Source organism: Exophiala aquamarina (assembly GCF_000709125.1).
Source record: "Exophiala aquamarina CBS 119918 chromosome Unknown aczIA-supercont1.3, whole genome shotgun sequence".
Classification (NCBI taxonomy): domain Eukaryota; kingdom Fungi; phylum Ascomycota; class Eurotiomycetes; order Chaetothyriales; family Herpotrichiellaceae; genus Exophiala; species Exophiala aquamarina.
In genome coordinates, this window is record NW_013550585.1 from 1,992,547 (window position 1) to 2,010,949 (window position 18,403).

Consider the following 18,403-nt stretch of genomic DNA (forward strand, 5'->3'; position numbering starts at 1 on the left):
CCAAACAATTTGGTCTCGGACTGGCCATGCTTGTTACAGCAAGGAAATGTGGTGTTGAAACGCTGCAATGGGGCAAAGCTCAAAGCACGAAGTGCCTCAATGAGGAGCAACATCTGCTATCTGCTCATCCAAGAGCATTCTTCTGTGGAGAAGAACATAACGGCAGCTTTTTAGACATTTAGATGATCTGCCTTGCACCACAGGGAGGGAAGACCACCGATGACAATGACATGCGAACATGCGACCCAGGGACTCAAGGTAAGACATAGAAGAGAAGACCGGTCACGTCAAGAATGGCATAGTATCACTCAAATGGCAGGAGGGTCAGTAAAGATACAGGATGGTTGTACTCAATCTAGGAGTATCCATACCGACGACGTGTGTTGTATGGGGTACAGACTTACATACCTACCTTTCGGTCCGGCTCTTGAGTCCCTCACAACTTTTTGGTTGGTCCGTGGATAGGCCGAAGGCCATCGGAACGGATAATCTTTTTCGGGACCCGGAGAAAATAGGGTTAGCTTGGCTCCCTGGCTCCTGGCTCTGAGGTCCTCAAGGGGTTCTCCGTCATAAATTTAAATTCCCGCAAATGCAACCCGTGGGCTTCCATCGGCCGTCGGCGGGTGCGAGTGTGGCAGGCTGGCGGCTGATTCAGGCACAGACCTAGCTAACCAGACCCAAAGTAAAGTCGAGGCTCCGGTCCTGAACGTTTTGTCAACCGACCACGACATGCCCAGAAGTGAGACCAACTTATTTCTGTCTGCATTTCCACCCTCTTCCTACACTGTTGCTCAAACATTGTCATACCTAGCCTTGTCAACCCTCTAGAGTTCGGGACAACAGTATTACCGCTCAACACCACCATCAAAATAATCATGGTTGAATACGTACCACCCCCCAAGGACTTCTCCCACCTGAATCCGATCCAGAGGTACATGCAGAAGGGTTCGCTTGACAAACAAGACTACGTATGGCTATTCATCATGGTCCTCGCCTATTTCACGGCCCGGCCGTACATCCAGGAGCTAGCCAAGCGCTTCTTCAGTCCTAACACCGAGGAAGGCGAGCGTATTCGTCAAGACTATATCAAGTCAAAGGCCAAAGCTAAGGTTGGGCCAAATGCCATTAGAGGGACAGATCATCAAGAGTTGGAAACCATTCCCGAGAGCAAGGAAGATGTTACCACTACAGGTACACAGAGCACGTCCAAGGGAAAGGCCATCAATCGCAAGAATAAAGAGAAATCACTACAAGACCAATTATTGGACTGGGATGACGTGCCTCCTAGACCAGCCGAGGAGCCCGATAAAGCAGACGTTGTGTCGTGGCTTGACAAATGGTCAAAGGAGGCAGAAGAATGAGCATCCATTTGCGGAACTTCTCAACGCCTTTTACTGACATCCATAATCACGAATACAAGTGGACGAATTACATGCATTCCACCTTCGCATGAACACTCAGCTTATGGGACATATCCTGGGCGCCTGCAGCGATGCCCGGGGGGTTGGCTTCATTAGGTGGTACACTTCCAACAGATCACTACAGACGTTGTGTTGATCAACAAAATGAAATATCGGCTCAGCCATCTGCCATCTCGCCTCCACCGCGAGCGGAGTACGGATTCGCCTAAGCCGTGTTTCTAAGATCTATCATGTGATTGTATCCATTGTTCACCAATCTGTGGATGCCTGGCGCTGAAAACATGCCCAAAGTCAGGTCATCCTGCTCAGGACCATCTGAACTGAAATTAGTTGCAGCACAACCTGTGGGCGTGAGCTAGTTAAATGATTGACCTTTGGCACATGTCAGCACTCTCGAGAACGAGGCGCAATGGCAGCTTTGGGGACCACGCCACGCATTCTGCCTCAATTCCCTTCATATGGCCCGTTTGGTGAAGAAAGTATGCATCCTATTCTAGATATCATCGTGATCGATCCTTTAAGGCTCACCGGGTGATCCTTTCACCAAAAAGTGCTGCAATCTTTGTAAAGCATAGCAAGACGGATAGATAGAGTTTTGAATGTCTAATGACCAGCTGATCAATAGATGTCCCTTTCACGTTACTATTGTTAACTTATCAAGTTTTATACTCGCGTATCCTTTCCTTCGATGTCACCTTGCACCCAGGCCTGAACTCTTGACTGCGACTACTTTCATTCACATGATTTTATGTTACTGACTCAGATGGCGACCAAGCTCGCCTTCGCATGACTCGAGGCTTGAGAGTCACTGGCTTGGCACTTATTGGAGAAGTTCACGTGGGAATCCCAGTTCAAGTGTCCGAGTTGATGAAACGTATGCGGCAACTCCATAGAACGCTGCCAACATTTCACATTGACAACGACTTCGCAGTTTGGTGTTTTATATTTCCTTCTATCATCCTGACTTCCTTCCCTTCCTGGCCGTCATGGCCACTCCCACGCCCTTAGACCCTTTCCTCCGTGGAAGTACCAGCAAAACGACCAGGGGTCTACTCCGGATAATCATCCTATTCACTATCGCTGCAGCCGCAGTGTCTGCACGTCTTTTCAGTGTCATCCGTATGTACAAAGCCATGTGTCCGGCTTCTGCAAGATATTAACACGTATTCTAGGATTCGAGAGTATAATCCACGAATGTCAGCCGCGATTGCTTTCCCTCTTTTCCGTCGAAGCATGTCTGACCATAGAATGCAGTTGATCCATGGTTCAATTTCCGTGCCACCAAATACCTTGTGAAGCATGGCTTCTACAGCTTCTGGGATTGGTTTGATGATCGTGAGTTATCCCGCTCGCAGGCTCTATTGCAGCGTTGACAGTATTTAAGGGACATGGCATCCTCTCGGTCGAGTTACAGGTGGTACTCTCTATCCCGGTCTTATGGTGACTTCCGGCGTCATATACCATGTCCTTCGCCTTCTGTCGCTTCCTGTCGATATTCGAAACATCTGCGTCCTTTTAGCCCCTGCCTTTTCTGGTCTTACCGCTCTTGCAATGTACCTCTTGACATCGGAGATGTCTTCCTCGCCGTCTGCTGGACTTTTGGCCGCTGCTTTCATGGGTATCACACCCGGTTACATCTCAAGATCAGTCGCTGGCAGTTATGATAATGAAGCTATCGCTATTTTTCTCCTAGTATTCACCTTTTTCCTTTGGATCAAAGCGGTCAAAAATGGTTCTATCATGTGGGGATCCCTAGCTGCCTTATTCTACGGTTACATGGTGTCAGCATGGGGTGGTTATGTCTTCATCACCAACTTGATTCCTCTACATGCCTTCACCTTGATTCTCATGGGTCGATACAGCTCAAGGTTGTACATCAGCTACACCACCTGGTACGCTCTGGGTACGTTGGCGAGCATGCAAGTCCCCTTCGTCGGTTTCCTCCCCATCAGGAGCAGTGATCATATGGCAGCTCTGGGTATATTCGGACTACTTCAATTGGTCGGGTTTTTCGCCTTCCTCAGAGACCAACTCCCTGGAAAACAGTTCCAAACATTGCTCGTTGCGCTGGGGGGGGCCATCTTCGGACTTATGTTCGTTGCCCTGGTTGCTCTGACAGTTTCAGGAACTATCGCCCCTTGGAGTGGCCGCTTCTACTCCCTCTGGGACACCGGTTACGCCAAAATCCACATTCCTATCATCGCATCTGTCTCCGAACATCAGCCTACCGCTTGGCCTGCTTTCTTTTTCGATCTGAACATGCTTATCTGGCTATTCCCGGCGGGTGTGTACATGTGTTTCCGCAATCTCAGGGACGAACATGTCTTTGTTGTCATCTACGCCGTGCTAGCCAGTTATTTTGCAGGGGTCATGGTTCGTTTGATGCTCACTCTTACACCGATCGTGTGTGTTTCGGCCGCACTTGCGCTATCTCATGTCCTGGATACTTATTTGTATGCCGGATCACCTACTGAACCCTCTACTGATGGAAGTAATGGGGGAGTCAAACCCAGCAAAGCAACGGCAAACTTGTCCCTGCGATCTGTCCGCAACCCACTTATTGGCATCTATTCGCTCATCTCGAAGTCGTTGATCACTTCTATGACTACCGGATTTCTGCTCCTTTTCGTCGCCCACTGCACCTGGGTGACGTCTAATGCATATTCGTCACCTTCTGTGGTTTTAGCTTCCCGACTTCCGGACGGATCTCAACACATCATCGACGATTATCGGGAAGCTTATTATTGGTTAAGACAAAATACTGCTCAAGATGCAAAGATCATGTCATGGTGGGATTACGGTTATCAGATTGGTGGTATGGCCGACCGACCTACTTTGGTCGACAATAACACCTGGAACAACACTCATATCGCCACAGTGGGCAAAGCAATGAGCTCAAGGGAAGAAGTCAGCTATCCAATTCTCCGTGCACACGATGTCGACTATGTTCTTGTCGTTTTTGGCGGACTTTTGGGTTACAGCGGTGATGACATCAACAAATTTTTGTGGATGGTCAGGATCGCAGAGGGCATTTGGCCTGACCAGGTGCGTGAGCGAGATTACTTTACCGCACGTGGCGAATACAGAGTCGATGAGGAGGCGACTCCAACGATGAGAAATTCGCTAATGTAAGTGTCGACCAAATCCTTTGGATGTGTTGTAGAAATGCTAATATGACGTCTTCAGGTACAAAATGTCGTACTATAACTTCGACAAACTCTTCCCTGCCGGCCAAGCGCAAGATCGCGTTCGTGGCTCGCCTTTACCTGCACAGGGCCCCGAACTGAGCACGTTGGAAGAGGCGTTCACCAGCGAGAACTGGATCATCAGGATCTACAAGGTGAAGGATCTCGATAACGTCGGCAGAGATCACCAGAGCGCCGTGGCCTTCGAGAAGGGACACAAGAAGAAGCGCAAGACAGGCGGCAAAAAGGGCGTCCGCGTCCTCCGCGAGGATTAATTTCCATTCGAATGATTTCTCTTCTATGAAGCAGATGTGTGTCATCTGGACTGGAAAGGGAAAAGTGTCTTTGTTTTTACATATCATTTTGCAGCCCACTGATGATTGTGGCTGGCGGCAAGAAAAGAAATCATTGTCATGTCACGAGTAGAATCGAGAGGAAAATAGAACGCTTTCTTTTCCGGAACACTGGCGACAAAAGTCCAAGGGGGATGTGTGCCTGGTAATTACATCTCCCCAAAGTACTTATGTGCCCGCCAGCATTGCCCTCGTAGGTAGGGATTCGTGAGCCTGTTTCCACGTGCTATATAATCCATATCCGAAAATGCTCAGGGATTCTATGTAGGTGGTGATAGCGTTGTATCGATTCTACGAGTGAAAACCACAACACGATGGACGTGCTTAGCATACCAGGGGCCCTGGTTGACGGTCCGGATTTCTTCATCTTCCGTCCTGCGTTCCCCTTCTCATATTCATTTCCACAATTTTTTATTTCATGACCATGGAATGAATACAGTGACGGACGAGTGAATGGAGCACCGCGCATAGAATATTCAATCCCAGTCCACCTATTGTGAGTGCTGATCTCAGCGGACCTGTTCATCCTCAGGATAATGGGGCAAGACCTTGACCGATCCGATCCTATTTCATCTCATCTCACGGCAATTACGCCCCAGCCCCTCCTCGCGTCGTCCACCGCGCGCCTCAGCGCCTGCTCCTCGACATCTGTCCACTTCACGCTCAGCTCGTCCCACTTCTTGACCTTGAACTCGCGCCGGTACTGCGCGTGCAGCTGCTGCAGCTTCAGCACCGGCCGCATGTCGCCTGTGCCGTTGTACACGATGAGCAGCGTCTGAGGCGGCAAGGCGGTGTACAGCTGTGCGAGGCGCGTCAGTGTTTGCGTGATGGCTTTTTCGAGTTGCGGATTTTCGGTCGTGGATGCGGGTGCAGTATAAGTGAGGTCGGAGGGGGGTGGGTTCTCGGGCAGAGGTGCGGGTGCTGTATTCCAGCCGCGGATGGCTTCGAGGTCGCGCAGTCGACCCCAGATGAAGTCAGCGCCGCCGGTGGGGATGGGGATTTCGTGTTGGTGCGTGCTGGTGGTTGATGGGCGCGCAGCTCTCTTCGTAGTCTCGTCATTAGCGGGGGCTATGAGTGTGCTACCGGAACAACCGTTTTCATCCTCGATGTTGTGGTTTAAATCGTCTCCGTGCGCAGCGCGCAATACGCCAGCGACGATCTCGTCATCGTCCTCACAGGCGATCTTGTATGTCGCGTCCTTGCCGAATCCGCGCTCGGGTGTGCCGTACTCGACTATGGCCGTCTGTCTCATTTTACCCGGCAAGGTCGGCGTTGCATCATCCGGTTTCAGCGCCCGAGAAATACGGCGGAAGATACTCTCACCGTTTGCGTCCAGTGTACCCCATCGAGGACCCTTCTCGCATTTCATGCGCACTAGGTCAAGCACGGCAAGCGCGTCTTCGACCGAGTCATGGCCGTCCGCGCCGCCCTTTTGGATCTCGCGCTTCAAGTATTTGTTTGCTAGGTACTTCAGGGAAGATCGGAGAGGCAGGCCCCGCGGGTGAGGGTAGATGATTGAGGTATCAATGATATGTGGATGGGTGAGTTGAAGAGCGTTCAGGTCTGATTCCAGCGAATGACCTAGCAGGATTGAATCTGGGCTGAGTAGGGAGAGGAGTTCCTGTTGGATGTCTTGTAGCGTGGTGGTGACACCCTCGAGGATCTGCGGAGTGATCCCGGAAAACTGCGTGAAGTAATTTTTGATCGGGAGGGACGGTTTAACGTACTTATCAAGCACAGTCTTGCCCGCCCAGTCGAGAATTGAGATCCGCGCCAGTGAGAATTTCTCGTTGTCGGTCAGCACCATTTCGCAGTCGACTGCGTAGACTTTGTAGCCTCGTGTGAGCGAGTCTTGGGCTCGGAGAGGTTTGGGGGATTTAAGAGGGGAGGCTGGGATTGGGATTTCGGAACGCTGGACTTTCGTGTCGACCCAGCCTGCAGAGGTGGATTGCAAGGTCTTTTCTCGCCTCTCATGCTCCAGCTGTGCGTCTCGGTCGTTATCAAATGATGCTGGATGGATGGGATATTCTGCGTCTCGCAACTCATCGGCAGTGTGGATGAAGTCGGCAATGGCAGTTCGTACCGGGTGAGACTTCTCATCCTTTCCACGCTTGTCTTTCGGTTGGTCGTATGGTGCAATGAGTATTGTTTGCAAAGGAGAGTGTATCTGATTTCTTCCGGAGTCTCCTGGTGCTTTCACCGGGATTAAGTGATCGAGAAATTTATGGACAGGGTTTTGCGCGGCAGGTGTGCTCACCCCCGAAGCAACCTCATTGCGCTGTTGCAGAGGGAGGTCAGCAGGAGTCGTTTCACCTTGAGGCAGAGATGGCGGTTCAGAACCAGTGGGCGTTGACCCATCGAGCATTATTTCCCCTGTCGCTGCCGTAGACGGCTTGAAAATATCCGACTTTTCCACGGAGTTGCGATCAAGCCCTGGAATCATGAGAACCACCACCTTCTGGATCTGTCGGGCATTATTAATTGCGAGCCAGGTTGGCGCAACGCCATCAGCGAGTATGTAGAGTACAAGTTCTTGGAGGGCTTTGAGCTGAATTTGAGCAGGTTTGGTCGATAGAAATGAAATGGACGGAGGTGCATCAAAATCGCTTGCGATCTTCCGTCGCTTTTTCTTCCGGGAGGATTTGGACTCTGCAATGGACCACTCGCCTTGTTCAGTATCATCTCCCTTGCGATGTTGACCTCCTCGCTCAGAGATATCTGGATTCATGTTTCTGACGGGTTGCTGTCCGCTGGCACAGTCTGGAACCGGTAGATGGTGACCTTGGTCGATGTGAATGGCTTGCCCTTCACGTTGTTGTCGGATGTTTGCTGTAGACAAACCAGCTTCCGCAGCGCTCCGTTTGTGACCTTTGCCCTCCAGCATCTTATCAACACAAACGCTCAGGCACAACAAAGTCCGTCGGCTTTCTCGGCGTACATCACGTCAAAGCCATACAGCCTCCTTGTTCAATCGATGAATTCCAAAAGTCCTAGGCGGAATGCTTGGCATAAAATGCACGAAATGTGTTATGATTCACCGTACTTAAGTGCTTTCGTTCCAAGTCACTGTCTTTCTTCTCTTCTCAGCCTTGTTACCTCACATTAAGCAGTGGACTGCGGGTAGTCATTCATGCTCGTCTACTCCGTACAATATTCACTTCCCTTCATCGCTAATGAAGGGCAGGGTAAATCTTTCTGAAAGACTCCCTCTGACCAAACGTTGACCACCACTGGCGGATCTTCCCGCCAACTTTGAAGCCCGGCACAGTCTTCTGAACCAGCTCCTCCAGAGGCCCAAAATCATCCACATCACTCGCCCCAGCTCCCCACATAGCATGGGCCAGCCACGGCACAATATGCAAGTCCGCCAGTGTAACTTCTTTTCCCGCTGCATACGGCAACACAAGTAAAGAATCCAGCTTGGCGAGTCCCTCGGCGAATGTTTGATAGCCTTCCCGAGAATGCGCGAAGAATCCTTCATGGCCAGGGCCGACTTCTGACGAGGTATACAGATCATTCAGCGTTCCATTTTCCACGGTTTTCGCTCCGTAGAACTCGTGGTCGGGATGCTCGGCGCGGTTCTGCTCAAGGACTTTCTGCCGGGTGCCCACGAAGTCCTTCCACATGCTGGACTGCTTGGCTTGGAATTCTTCTTTGTCTCGTGCCATGAGAAGAATTAGGTTTGTGCTTAGTGCGCCAGAGTGTACGAGGTCGACCAGTTTTTGAACGATCTCTTGAGTCTTCTGGTCCTTCGGCGTGAGTTCAACACCAGAATTTGGCCGTTTTTGATCTAGGTATGTCAGAACGTCAGCGCTCTCTATGAGGGGCTTGTCGAGTGACGCCGCTGTTAGGGAGGGAACGGTTCCGTTTGGGTTGATCTTCAGGTATTCGGGGTGGAAATTAGCTGCGGTAACTATATGTCCCTTTGTTAGTGCTATCTGGATACCATGCATTCCAGGGGATCGACCAAGCACGTACGAAGGTCGACATCTTTCGTCTCATATTCCTCTGCGCCATACCCTTTCTCCACCAACCCGAGTTGCGGCACCATCGCCCATTGGGATGCTGTCGAACTGTAAAGAACGAACTAGCAACGTGCTTTTGTCAGCTAATGATATTCCAGTTTCTGTACGCCAGTTTCCGCACCTTCTCGTTTGGTGTCATCTTTGGACCCCAGGCTCAACCTCCTTCAGGAATGTAAATATGATCCTCCCTGTAATCTGTCAGGACAAGTAAGGCGTGCAAAACGTGCTCAGTGTGGTAGACTTTTAGTCGGACTCAAACTCAAGAACCGAAGATGTATGAATGAAGTATTTTGTATTCTTTACCCATTGAAGGATATAACTCTTATTTATGTTCCTTCCCATCCTCTTCTCATCTGTATTTCAATGAGCGCATTCCCCTAGAAAGCGTCTCCATCACCAAGCAGCATCATTCATCGTCTAGCATAGAGGTCCTACTCAAGAGCCAGGATAGATCATCAAGTTTAGCATTAAAGCGCTAGTCTGGGTTGTCATATAACAGGAGTGGATTGCATTAGCTAATTCAACTACCTTGATCAGGAATATTGACATGGACTGACACACATCGATTAGGTGGAGTAGCGTACCTAATTGGGTGTCCGCATATGCTCCTTTGGTACTCCGTGTTTAGGCTTTCACCTGATTCCTGATCATACATGAAAGGGTTTTTTTTTTTTAATTTCCGCGGTGTGCTATGCATAGTAGCTTTCCTAAAGGCAAGTCTTGGACATGTTGGCGCAAGAAGAGACATTCTCACAATACGGCTAGCAGGGTTGATCGTGGGAAATATGATGTCGAAGGGTTGCAAGGTTATCTGATCAGCACTCTGCCTATCGAGATCGAGAATCGCTGCGTCATTATGTGGACAGCACTATAGGTCGCGGTTGATCGGTCATCTCCCGCGGCTGACCGCGGCTCCGAAGCACCCGTCTTCTAGCTTGCGGTTGGAGGAAGAGAGGGATTGTATGGTTCTTCCATACTCTCTGCTCATCCACCAACTAGTTATTTCGCTGCGGGGGACACCGGTAGCAGTGGACACAGGAGAGCGGAAGTTACCATCAGTCAATGCGCCAGGATTCCTTCAGACATTAGACGTCCTACAAGGACGCAACTAATTCTACGACTATCTTTCAGAAACGAATGTTACACACACAGCCCCTTCTTTCTCTAGCCCGCCTCGAAACATTCCCCTCTTTACCAGCCTTTCCCTCCTGCCATAGGCAACAAAGGAATCCAATGTGCCTGCAGAGCTCCTTCCTCGACCTCCTTTTTGTGCGCTTCAATGGTCTCGAGGTCCCAGTTGACGCTGATGAGAGAGGACTTCAAGAAGTCAGCTCTGCTCGATGAAAGATACAAGGCCAATCCGCCAGTCATCTCTGGCGCATCTTTGGCGAACGGATGTAGCCACTCCTCCTCCTTCAGCACGTCAGTCATTACCACACCGGGAATCGTAGTAAATGCTCTGATTTTTGGATAATCTTGGTGAGAAAGGAGGAACTTTGTTAGCTGATGATGGACCGACTCTCTGAGGGCTGAGGTATCGCTCAACGGTTTGATATTCCGTCCACTTACCAAGGCCGATATATTCGGTGTAACGGTGTCCAGCGAGTTTGCTCGATCCATAGGCACTTCCTCCTGGAATCTTGATACCGGCGAGCCCAGAGCTGACATTGATGAAAGTCCCTTCTGGCTCTTTAGGGTTGGCCTGGCTTCGGATCCAGTGAACAACAGTGTTGTGCATACCCTTCACGTTGACTTCCTAGATGATCCTCAGTATGTGTGCTTCTTGGGATTAAGGAAGCAAGCCAGGCTTACGTATCCGGCCCACCAGGTGTTGATGTCTAACTCGGCTAGGGGTTTTGTGGGTGGTACAGCTCCAGCATTGGCAATAACGACATCCGCGGTTCGACCAAATCTCTTTTTGACTTCTGCGTACAGATTTTCGACGTCGTTTTCAGAAGCAATATTTGTTGGGACAGCAAGGATTTTGGTTTTCCCTTGGCCGAGCAAAGTCAACTCAACAGCTGTCTTTTGAAGAACGTCTTCTCGCCGCCCGGCAATGACGACTCCTTCAGCACCTGCACGGACCCAAACTCGTGCTGCTGCCTACAAGTCACCAGTCAGCAGATGTTAGCAGTTTTTACTTTCGATTGGCAGCTTTCTAAACGCCAAACTGTACACTCTGCATACCGCTCCAATACCAGAACCTCCGCCAGTTATGAGAATAATCTTCCCTTGCTGATTATTGGCCGGATTCTCAGGAGAGATGAGGTCGTAGATGTCTCTGTGAAGGGTCTCAGTCAACTGCACTGGGAGAGTCCACAGAAGATCGTCTGAGGTCGACATTCTTGCGCCCGTTGTCAAGCGAGACGGTATTCTCAATGGAGGAGCGAATGATCAAATAGGTAGCAGGTGAATTTAACTTGTGGCCCTGAAGTTAACTGTTGACAGCACAGCTATCCTCTTTATATGTGGCCACAGTCTCTTGCCTGCTCAGGAATTGTCGTTCTTGGTCAAGTCTTCTCTTAGCTAGAAGGAGCTAGCAGCCGCACTATTGGTGGGTAATATTTTGTTGTTGTGCTTGAAGCACTATAGGGCATCCTCCCTCATCCCACACCCACAAGGTATGGGTAATTAGCTTTCCAAGTCTGAGCCTATGATGTGGGACTTCCCCTAGATCACAGCCTCGGATGGTCCGCCGACAGTGCGGACTTGCTCCTACTTCGCTGACCTTACTGAACTGTCTAGGCGTCCCGCATACCACTTATTAAGAGAGTGAAGTGCCCGAGGAGGTCAAAGCACTGATCCTCCGGCCGGGGTTGCTTTTGAGGCCAGTATTTCCACCAGCGAGGTGAATTTTCAATGGGGGCCATGTTTGCTGTAAGATCCATCACCATATGGCGGTGTAGATCATGGTGGTCAATGATAAAAAGGACAGGCTGGTATTCGGATACTGTGACACGAGCAAGAGGCATAGCGAGGGTGCTGGTACCATGTTTGCGTCTGGAGTCCTCGAACTCGAAGAACGTGATTACTAGCGTCTTTCCGTAAGGGGCTAGTCCAGCGTGTCTGTGATTTAGTGGGTGGATGCGTGGGGACTCGGGGAGAGGGACTGAAGAGAGACTCGGCATCCGCTTCTATTTTCAGGCAGAGTTGCTGTGAGATGGCGTTTTGCAATTATGCGGACGCCGATTTCCAGTTGCAGAGTAAGTTCACTGGGGCAAAGAAGTCGCTGCCTCACGGGGAAGCCCGGCCTGAAGGCAGTGATAAAGACCATAAACGACAACATTGATTTGCTGTGGGAGCATAATCATTGTGTGGTGCAAGTACTTGGTTCATGAGCCTTTTCCCCAAATCCCTCAAGGCTCCAAAAGGTCTTCTTGACAGTATTCTGCTGATCAGGGTCATACCACGCTCAATCAAATCCTCTTTGGCTGGGTCTTTTTCCCGCCTGCAGCCCTGAAAGCCGCACCGCGACGACTGCTTCTTGTATCAGGACGTTTGCTCTGCCTCTTTTTCGATCCTGCTGATCTCCCCTTCGTTGTGTTGCTACTACTTGCACGATGGCCTTCAAATACGAGGCCCTTCGTAGTTGCTCTTTGGCTCTGTCCTGGGCGCTTTCTCTTTTGTCCCGAACCAAATGCCGCTTTGGCCAAGGCCTTTGCTCCGAGTCCTGTCGATGGTGCCTTCTGCTTCATCTTTTTGGCTCGCATAATGCGCAGCTTTCGCGGTAGCATGGGCGGGAACCTTTTCTCATTCAAGAGAAGCGCCGCTTCAACAGCATTTTCGTCCGCAAATTGCACGTAGGCAATACCTTTGCTGACACGAGTTTCCTGATCCCGCACAACCCGGACACTCTCAACCTTACCAACTTTGCTAAAGGTACGCCAAAGGCCTTCTTCTGGATCAGCCGGGTCTTTGCCTTTGGGTCGCTTTGGCTGAGAATTGTCTTTCGTGTTTTCACCAGGAGTTTCTTCATCCACAAAGCTAAGGTTTCCCACAAACACACACCGTCGGTGGTCGATGATGCTAGGATGGCCAAGTGAGTCTACTCTCAAGTGGCGGTCGAGAACAACTGAACCATTTAATTTTTCAGTAACAACATTTGCGGCAGTGTCCGTGGTAAATACAGCGTAGGCATTGGTGCTTTTGGTGGTAGTATCCATGAGTTCTTTCTTGGCAAATGTTGCCTTCTTGGGACCAGAGCCACTGACATAGGCTGTTGAGCGAAAACGTAGGGACTCAAGCTTTCCTGGACGCTTGCCTTGAGCAGGTGTTTTGAGGACCGATCTCAAATGGCGGGCCAGAGTTCTCTTAGCGTGCTTTGACTTAATAGCCTCTGTTGATACGTTGCCGAGAAAGACGGTTCTATTAATCTTATCGGGATCATTTGTGACTGTTCGTAGGCTCTCGTGTTGCGGAATATCAAGTGCCTTCCCATCAACGGAATCCTCGTCGCTGTCAGAGGCCGATGTGGGATGGTATTGGTCATCTGCAGTGTGATCCGCTCCGCCAGGGGAGTCTTGAAGACCGGCTCGATCTGCGCGTCTTCGACGCTGCTCTTTCTCTTCTTCACGGCCTAGTCGACGGAAATAGGATTGCTCGAGATCTTCAGCCGCGGCATTTGCGACCCGTCGGCGCTTCCGAGGTCTCTCACGCCCCTCTGCTTCCACATCAGATTTAGATCCTGATATTTGGTCCACCTCAGACTCTGAAGCACTATTTGAGGACTGGTGTTCATCGGAATCCGAGTCATCACCTCCAGAAGAGGATATGTGATCGTCATCCTCATCTGCAGAAGAGACCGAGACGCTGGTAGTGGGTTTTGTAGGTGCAACCGCCTTGGGCACAAGCTTTACTGGTCCGGACTGGTGGAAATAATTAGCATTGGGGTCGTGCGATCAAGAGCATTGTGGACCTACGCTTGTCGCAAACAATGAAGTCAACGCTGGATCGAATTTGTTCTTAGTAGTGGTGATTTGAGCGGGGAGCGGAGAGTCCGACTGGCCCTTTGACGTTTTCGACTTGGCCATTGTAGGCACAAGATACACAAGACCTAGCCGTGACAAATCTGAGGACAAATAGTAGGGCGGCAGTAAGTGTACTTAATGGTGGTTGCAGTCTCTTGTTGCAACTTGAAGATCAAAAGCAGAAAAATTAATTGGAGGTGGAGTTGGAGATAAGGACACGTGCATGCAGATTAACTCCGAAATGGGAGAGGTTGCCAAGCCACGCTGTAAGCCTACGGCAGGAGCGACCATAGAGGTGCAGAGACCTACCATTGCCAAATGACATCGAAACGCAGGCACTGGGCCCATCCTGATCCTCCTCATCCTCATCTTCATCCTCAACACGCCTGCGCTTCACCACCACGGTACCTTTAAATACAAGCTATATTGTTTTCTTTGTCTTTCACAGGACCTACATCTTCGTTCCCACCTCCTTTCAACTGTATCATCCACTTTTCCCCTCCCCATCCTCGGAAAACCCGACTTTCTCCTGCCCCGCAAACTTCTCTCCTCCCATCTGCCTACCACTCCCTCCTACACCCTTTTCTACGACCATTACCGGCGGGAAATAGAACGCATCTGCCTTTCCAAGGACTCTCGCACACATCTCTCTACGTGATCGCCTTCCTATCCACCGAAACTGCGTTGGTGTGTCCTGGACTCCTGGGGTAATCCGGGGTGTATGCGCTGGAGCTCAACTCATTGGGCGCACCCTCTTTCGGTGTACAGAACCATGCTGCTGTGCCTCAGATAGACTCCTTCCACAGTTTACTATCATGTCTTGACAACTGAGACCACAATCGCGATCCTACACCATCTTCCTGCCCCAAGACATCCATCTGAGTGGTAAACCACTACCCCCTCATCAAGACGAGTTTCTCTAAATCTCCATATCTCCAACCCACTCGCAGACTCTAAAATGGATTCTGCCGCCGATTCTCTGCTTGCACTCTCCAATACTGCCGCTGCCATTGCTGCTCAGGATGATCCTCCTTCCGACGACGACCGTTCTAGCAGTCTCAGTGAGCTGGATGAAAATCTGGACGACGACAGCGATGGCCAAGAGTCGGAACCTGTTGCTGCCATCGATGGCGATTCTGAGGCCGAAACTGAACGCCTGCAAATCACGCCAGAAAACCTAGCAAGGAAAAAACCCTTCGAGATCAGTCCAAGCAAGTTGGCCCAGAGACAAGATGTGGATATGAGACCAGAGATTGAAAGCCTGACCGAGAGTTCCATCACCTCCCCTATCTCCTCCCACGCCGATTCGGACCTGGATGGCATTCTAAGCGACCCTCCCGAGGCCGACGACGACCCAGAACCTGAGCAGGAGGCAGAGGTCGAGCCACCAACCTCTCCCAATAAAAGAAAGAGGGAGGATTCCGAATCTGGAGCTGAAGAGGCCCCTCGCTCACAACGGCGAAGGACAGGCTCCGTCGACACGGAGGAAGAGAAATCCGATCCAGAAAGTGACGCGGAAGATTCTCGCAGTCAGCCGACCAGAGAAGCTACTGTTGAGCCTGGGGCTGGACCTGAGATTACTGAGCGTGATGAAGAGGAGCCAGAAGAGGAGCCAGAAGAGGAGCCAGAAGAGGAGCCCGAGGAGGAACCGAAGGAACCCGAGAAGGCCGACTCTAGTGAAGATTCTAAAGGCAAGACAAGGAGCAGATCTCGACGAAAAGCCAAAGGCGACGCAGTTGAGGAGCCACAGGCTGAGGGAGAAGAAAACGAGGTTGAGGTCCCTGAAGACAGCGAAGCCGACGATAATGATGTGGAAACCGCCGTTAAGAGCGAGGAAGAACAGGCAAGTCGCATGGCTGCCATGGAGGCCCTGGTCGGCTTAGAGAAACACTTCGCATCCCTGAGAGATCGTCTGTATGATGAACGCATTGCTGGTATCAACCACGAGCTGAACCTGCTGGGCGCACCTCGACCTTCGCACCCTGAATTTCTCCGACAACTTGAAGCCGTCCAAAAGTATCGTGACGAGAAGTTTGACGTCGAACAGAAACTCCTCGTATATAAAGTAGGGGCGCTAAAGAACAAGAGTGTAGCTGAACGCAGTCAGATACACAGTCAGTTCTTTCAGACTGTGCGCGATATTCGGGAAAGACATTTGGAAAGAATCAGCGAGCATTTCTACCGAATTCAGAGGGACAGATTCAAAGCGGACTCGACAGCTCCCAACTACACAATCCCCTTTCCAGAACGACGGTCGCAACAAATTCTCCAACAGACTGCATACAACAAGGAGGTTTCGATTCTGTCCGGGGTGGCCAAGTATGTTGGTTTCCCAGCAGCACCGGAATTAGCACCATCAAAACAGAAAGACCTGGAAGATGATATGCAGAAGATGGGCGTATGTTTTCACATTTCTCAAGTTGATTCTAGATTGGTACTGACGGGAACAGATCTCACCAGCACAGCTCCGCCTATCCAGACCTACCCAGCGCCCGGCCCAAAGCTCCTTATCAGCACAGATTTCCGGACCACAGGCAGAGGAGCAATTCCTTGAGCAAACCCCGTGGGCTAATCCTCAGCATCCAATTCATCGACTTGCTATCAGTCGCCAGAACTCCAATCGTTCGCCTTTGAACAACGATGTCTTCCTCACTCCAGCCAACCAACAACATACCACCGATGCTTTACAACCCACAGGTTCTGCCTCGACCATTGTCGATCCCTCTGCACAGCATTCATCTGTTGCCAATACGCCTCACGATGGACAAAGCAGCGCAGCTAAAATCGAGCATCAACCCAACTCCAATAATGTCCACAACTATCGACTCCACTCCGCGTCACCACTAGATACCCGGCGTCCCACCTCCAATTCTCTTCACCAGAACCCCATAATTAATGATCACATGGGAGAAACTCAACTACCATCCAAAGATAATATCCGCGACTTTGCATCGTCGCCTCTTAATGCCCGCGCCAATCTCAATATTGTTCATTCGCCACCTCGAGGAAATTCAACAAGGCCAGAGAAAGTTGGGAGGCTAGGGAATAATGATAGCCCGTTCCGGCACAAAGACACTGTCATCACAGCCGGAGCTGGTGGAGCGGGGGTAAACATGGGAATGGGCAGGTTCAGCATCCGGTGAGCTGATCTGGGAAGTGGGAAGTGGGAAGTAACTTGACGTGAGCATATGGAATTGGTCTCAATAGATAATTGATGGAAACACTCGAATAGCAAGGAGCACTTTTGACATGAGCGGAATGGTTTGATGGATGCATCGTCAATATGTACACTACCCCCTTCTCTAAGGATACATGTCCAGTGAATGATTGAACAGACATTTCTTTTTGGTTCGCTGCATCAACACGTTGTTGCTGACTGGTTCTCTTCATATCGCCAATCCCAGCAGCTAGATACTAGCTCTGTCAGCTTTGTCAACTCTGTACATTTAAATGTCCTAGTCCAGCATCGTAACCCGACTAAAAGATATAATACATCACACAGCTCCATTGAAGGGAGAATCACCCCATGTCGGATTCCGTAATAACGCCAAGCGAGAAGCAATGCGATGCAGTGAGGCTAAAGGAGGTCGATTGTATGCGAGGTTTTGTGGTATGAAAGATAGAATGGACCTCCTTCGCCGAATGCAGGTGTCGAAAATTGAAAACTTGAGTCCTTTTCTTCGGCACACCTAATACATGAACGGTACTCTTGCTGCTCATCCCGTTCTCTTCTATTCCGGCTTTTAAGGACTAGATTCTCAATCCTTCTGGGTAAGGCTTCACTCGATTCGATCCAAGGAGTACCCGATCCACAGCTCCCAGGAAGAGCGATTGGCATGTGTGTTTGTGTTTCGTCTCACGACCGCATACCGTTGACTTGGCCCTGCGGATTCTTAGGCGCAACCGTCTGGCTCTTCTGCGGGGCATCTGGCACAACCACGTCGTCGAAGTTATCTTGTCCGACGGCTCGGAGTGTGAATACGACTGCGGAAGAGGGGGAAAGTATGGTTAGTTTAGGGCTGGGTTTTTGGGAGTCTCTATCTTTCTCGCTCGATGTAAGATAGGAAGGCGGGACGGGCACGGGCACGTACAAACTCCAACTGCGAACATCATGATTCCTGTCCCAGTAACGATATTCTTGAAGAGATACGGTCGGCGTGCGCGGATCAACGCCGCCGATTGCCGGTAGTCTGAATCGTAGTATGAGGAGCGTTTGAGTCTGTGAGGGAGGGAAGTGGGAGGTGAGTTAGCTTTTGCGTTACATGCAGACGTGAGAGGTAGGGCAACTCAGTCGAAAGCTACTTACAGACCCCGGAGCGGGAGCGTCGAGCGCATTGTGCGAGGAGTGGATGAGCGCGTTATCGAGGCCGAGGGAGGACTTGATATAGCTGACTATGGGGGGGTGCTTGAGAGCGGTGGCACTGGTTCGGGAGAGATGGTGAAGTTCAATAG

General features: G+C 50.6%; 8 protein-coding genes across 8 annotated transcripts; 3 read left to right on the plus strand and 5 right to left on the minus strand.

The window, feature by feature from the left end:
* Positions 1-875: 875 nt before the first annotated feature.
* A1O9_04315 (uncharacterized protein) lies at positions 876-1,349 on the plus strand (the record flags this gene model as incomplete). The annotated part of the gene is made up of 1 exon (XM_013406607.1): positions 876-1,349. A coding segment is annotated over one exon (474 nt), but the record flags the coding sequence as incomplete, so codon positions are not given.
* Positions 1,350-2,407: 1,058 nt separating this feature from the next.
* A1O9_04316 (dolichyl-diphosphooligosaccharide-protein glycosyltransferase) lies at positions 2,408-4,881 on the plus strand (the record flags this gene model as incomplete). The annotated part of the gene is made up of 5 exons (XM_013406608.1): positions 2,408-2,540; positions 2,594-2,617; positions 2,676-2,756; positions 2,806-4,549; positions 4,608-4,881. 5 exons carry the CDS (start codon positions 2,408-2,410, stop codon positions 4,879-4,881), a joined length of 2,256 nt encoding a protein of 751 aa, XP_013262062.1.
* A 652-nt stretch (positions 4,882-5,533) lies between these two features.
* Positions 5,534-7,843, minus strand: A1O9_04317 (uncharacterized protein; the record flags this gene model as incomplete). The annotated part of the gene is made up of 1 exon (XM_013406609.1): positions 5,534-7,843. One exon carries the CDS (start codon positions 7,841-7,843, stop codon positions 5,534-5,536), a length of 2,310 nt encoding a protein of 769 aa, XP_013262063.1.
* Positions 7,844-8,129: 286 nt separating this feature from the next.
* A1O9_04318 (uncharacterized protein) lies at positions 8,130-9,010 on the minus strand (the record flags this gene model as incomplete). The annotated part of the gene is made up of 2 exons (XM_013406610.1): positions 8,130-8,872; positions 8,938-9,010. 2 exons carry the CDS (start codon positions 9,008-9,010, stop codon positions 8,130-8,132), a joined length of 816 nt encoding a protein of 271 aa, XP_013262064.1.
* Positions 9,011-10,175: 1,165 nt separating this feature from the next.
* A1O9_04319 (uncharacterized protein) lies at positions 10,176-11,327 on the minus strand (the record flags this gene model as incomplete). The annotated part of the gene is made up of 4 exons (XM_013406611.1): positions 10,176-10,459; positions 10,554-10,740; positions 10,797-11,087; positions 11,172-11,327. 4 exons carry the CDS (start codon positions 11,325-11,327, stop codon positions 10,176-10,178), a joined length of 918 nt encoding a protein of 305 aa, XP_013262065.1.
* A 1,073-nt stretch (positions 11,328-12,400) lies between these two features.
* A1O9_04320 (uncharacterized protein) lies at positions 12,401-14,014 on the minus strand (the record flags this gene model as incomplete). The annotated part of the gene is made up of 2 exons (XM_013406612.1): positions 12,401-13,849; positions 13,904-14,014. The coding sequence occupies 2 exons, from the start codon at positions 14,012-14,014 to the stop codon at positions 12,401-12,403; spliced, it is 1,560 nt and encodes a 519-aa protein (XP_013262066.1).
* An 895-nt stretch (positions 14,015-14,909) lies between these two features.
* A1O9_04321 (uncharacterized protein) lies at positions 14,910-17,094 on the plus strand (the record flags this gene model as incomplete). The annotated part of the gene is made up of 2 exons (XM_013406613.1): positions 14,910-16,349; positions 16,402-17,094. 2 exons carry the CDS (start codon positions 14,910-14,912, stop codon positions 17,092-17,094), a joined length of 2,133 nt encoding a protein of 710 aa, XP_013262067.1.
* Positions 17,095-17,807: 713 nt separating this feature from the next.
* Positions 17,808-18,286, minus strand: A1O9_04322 (uncharacterized protein; the record flags this gene model as incomplete). Its single annotated transcript, XM_013406614.1, has 3 exons — positions 17,808-17,935; positions 18,043-18,170; positions 18,258-18,286. The coding sequence occupies 3 exons, from the start codon at positions 18,284-18,286 to the stop codon at positions 17,808-17,810; spliced, it is 285 nt and encodes a 94-aa protein (XP_013262068.1).
* Positions 18,287-18,403: the final 117 nt, after the last annotated feature.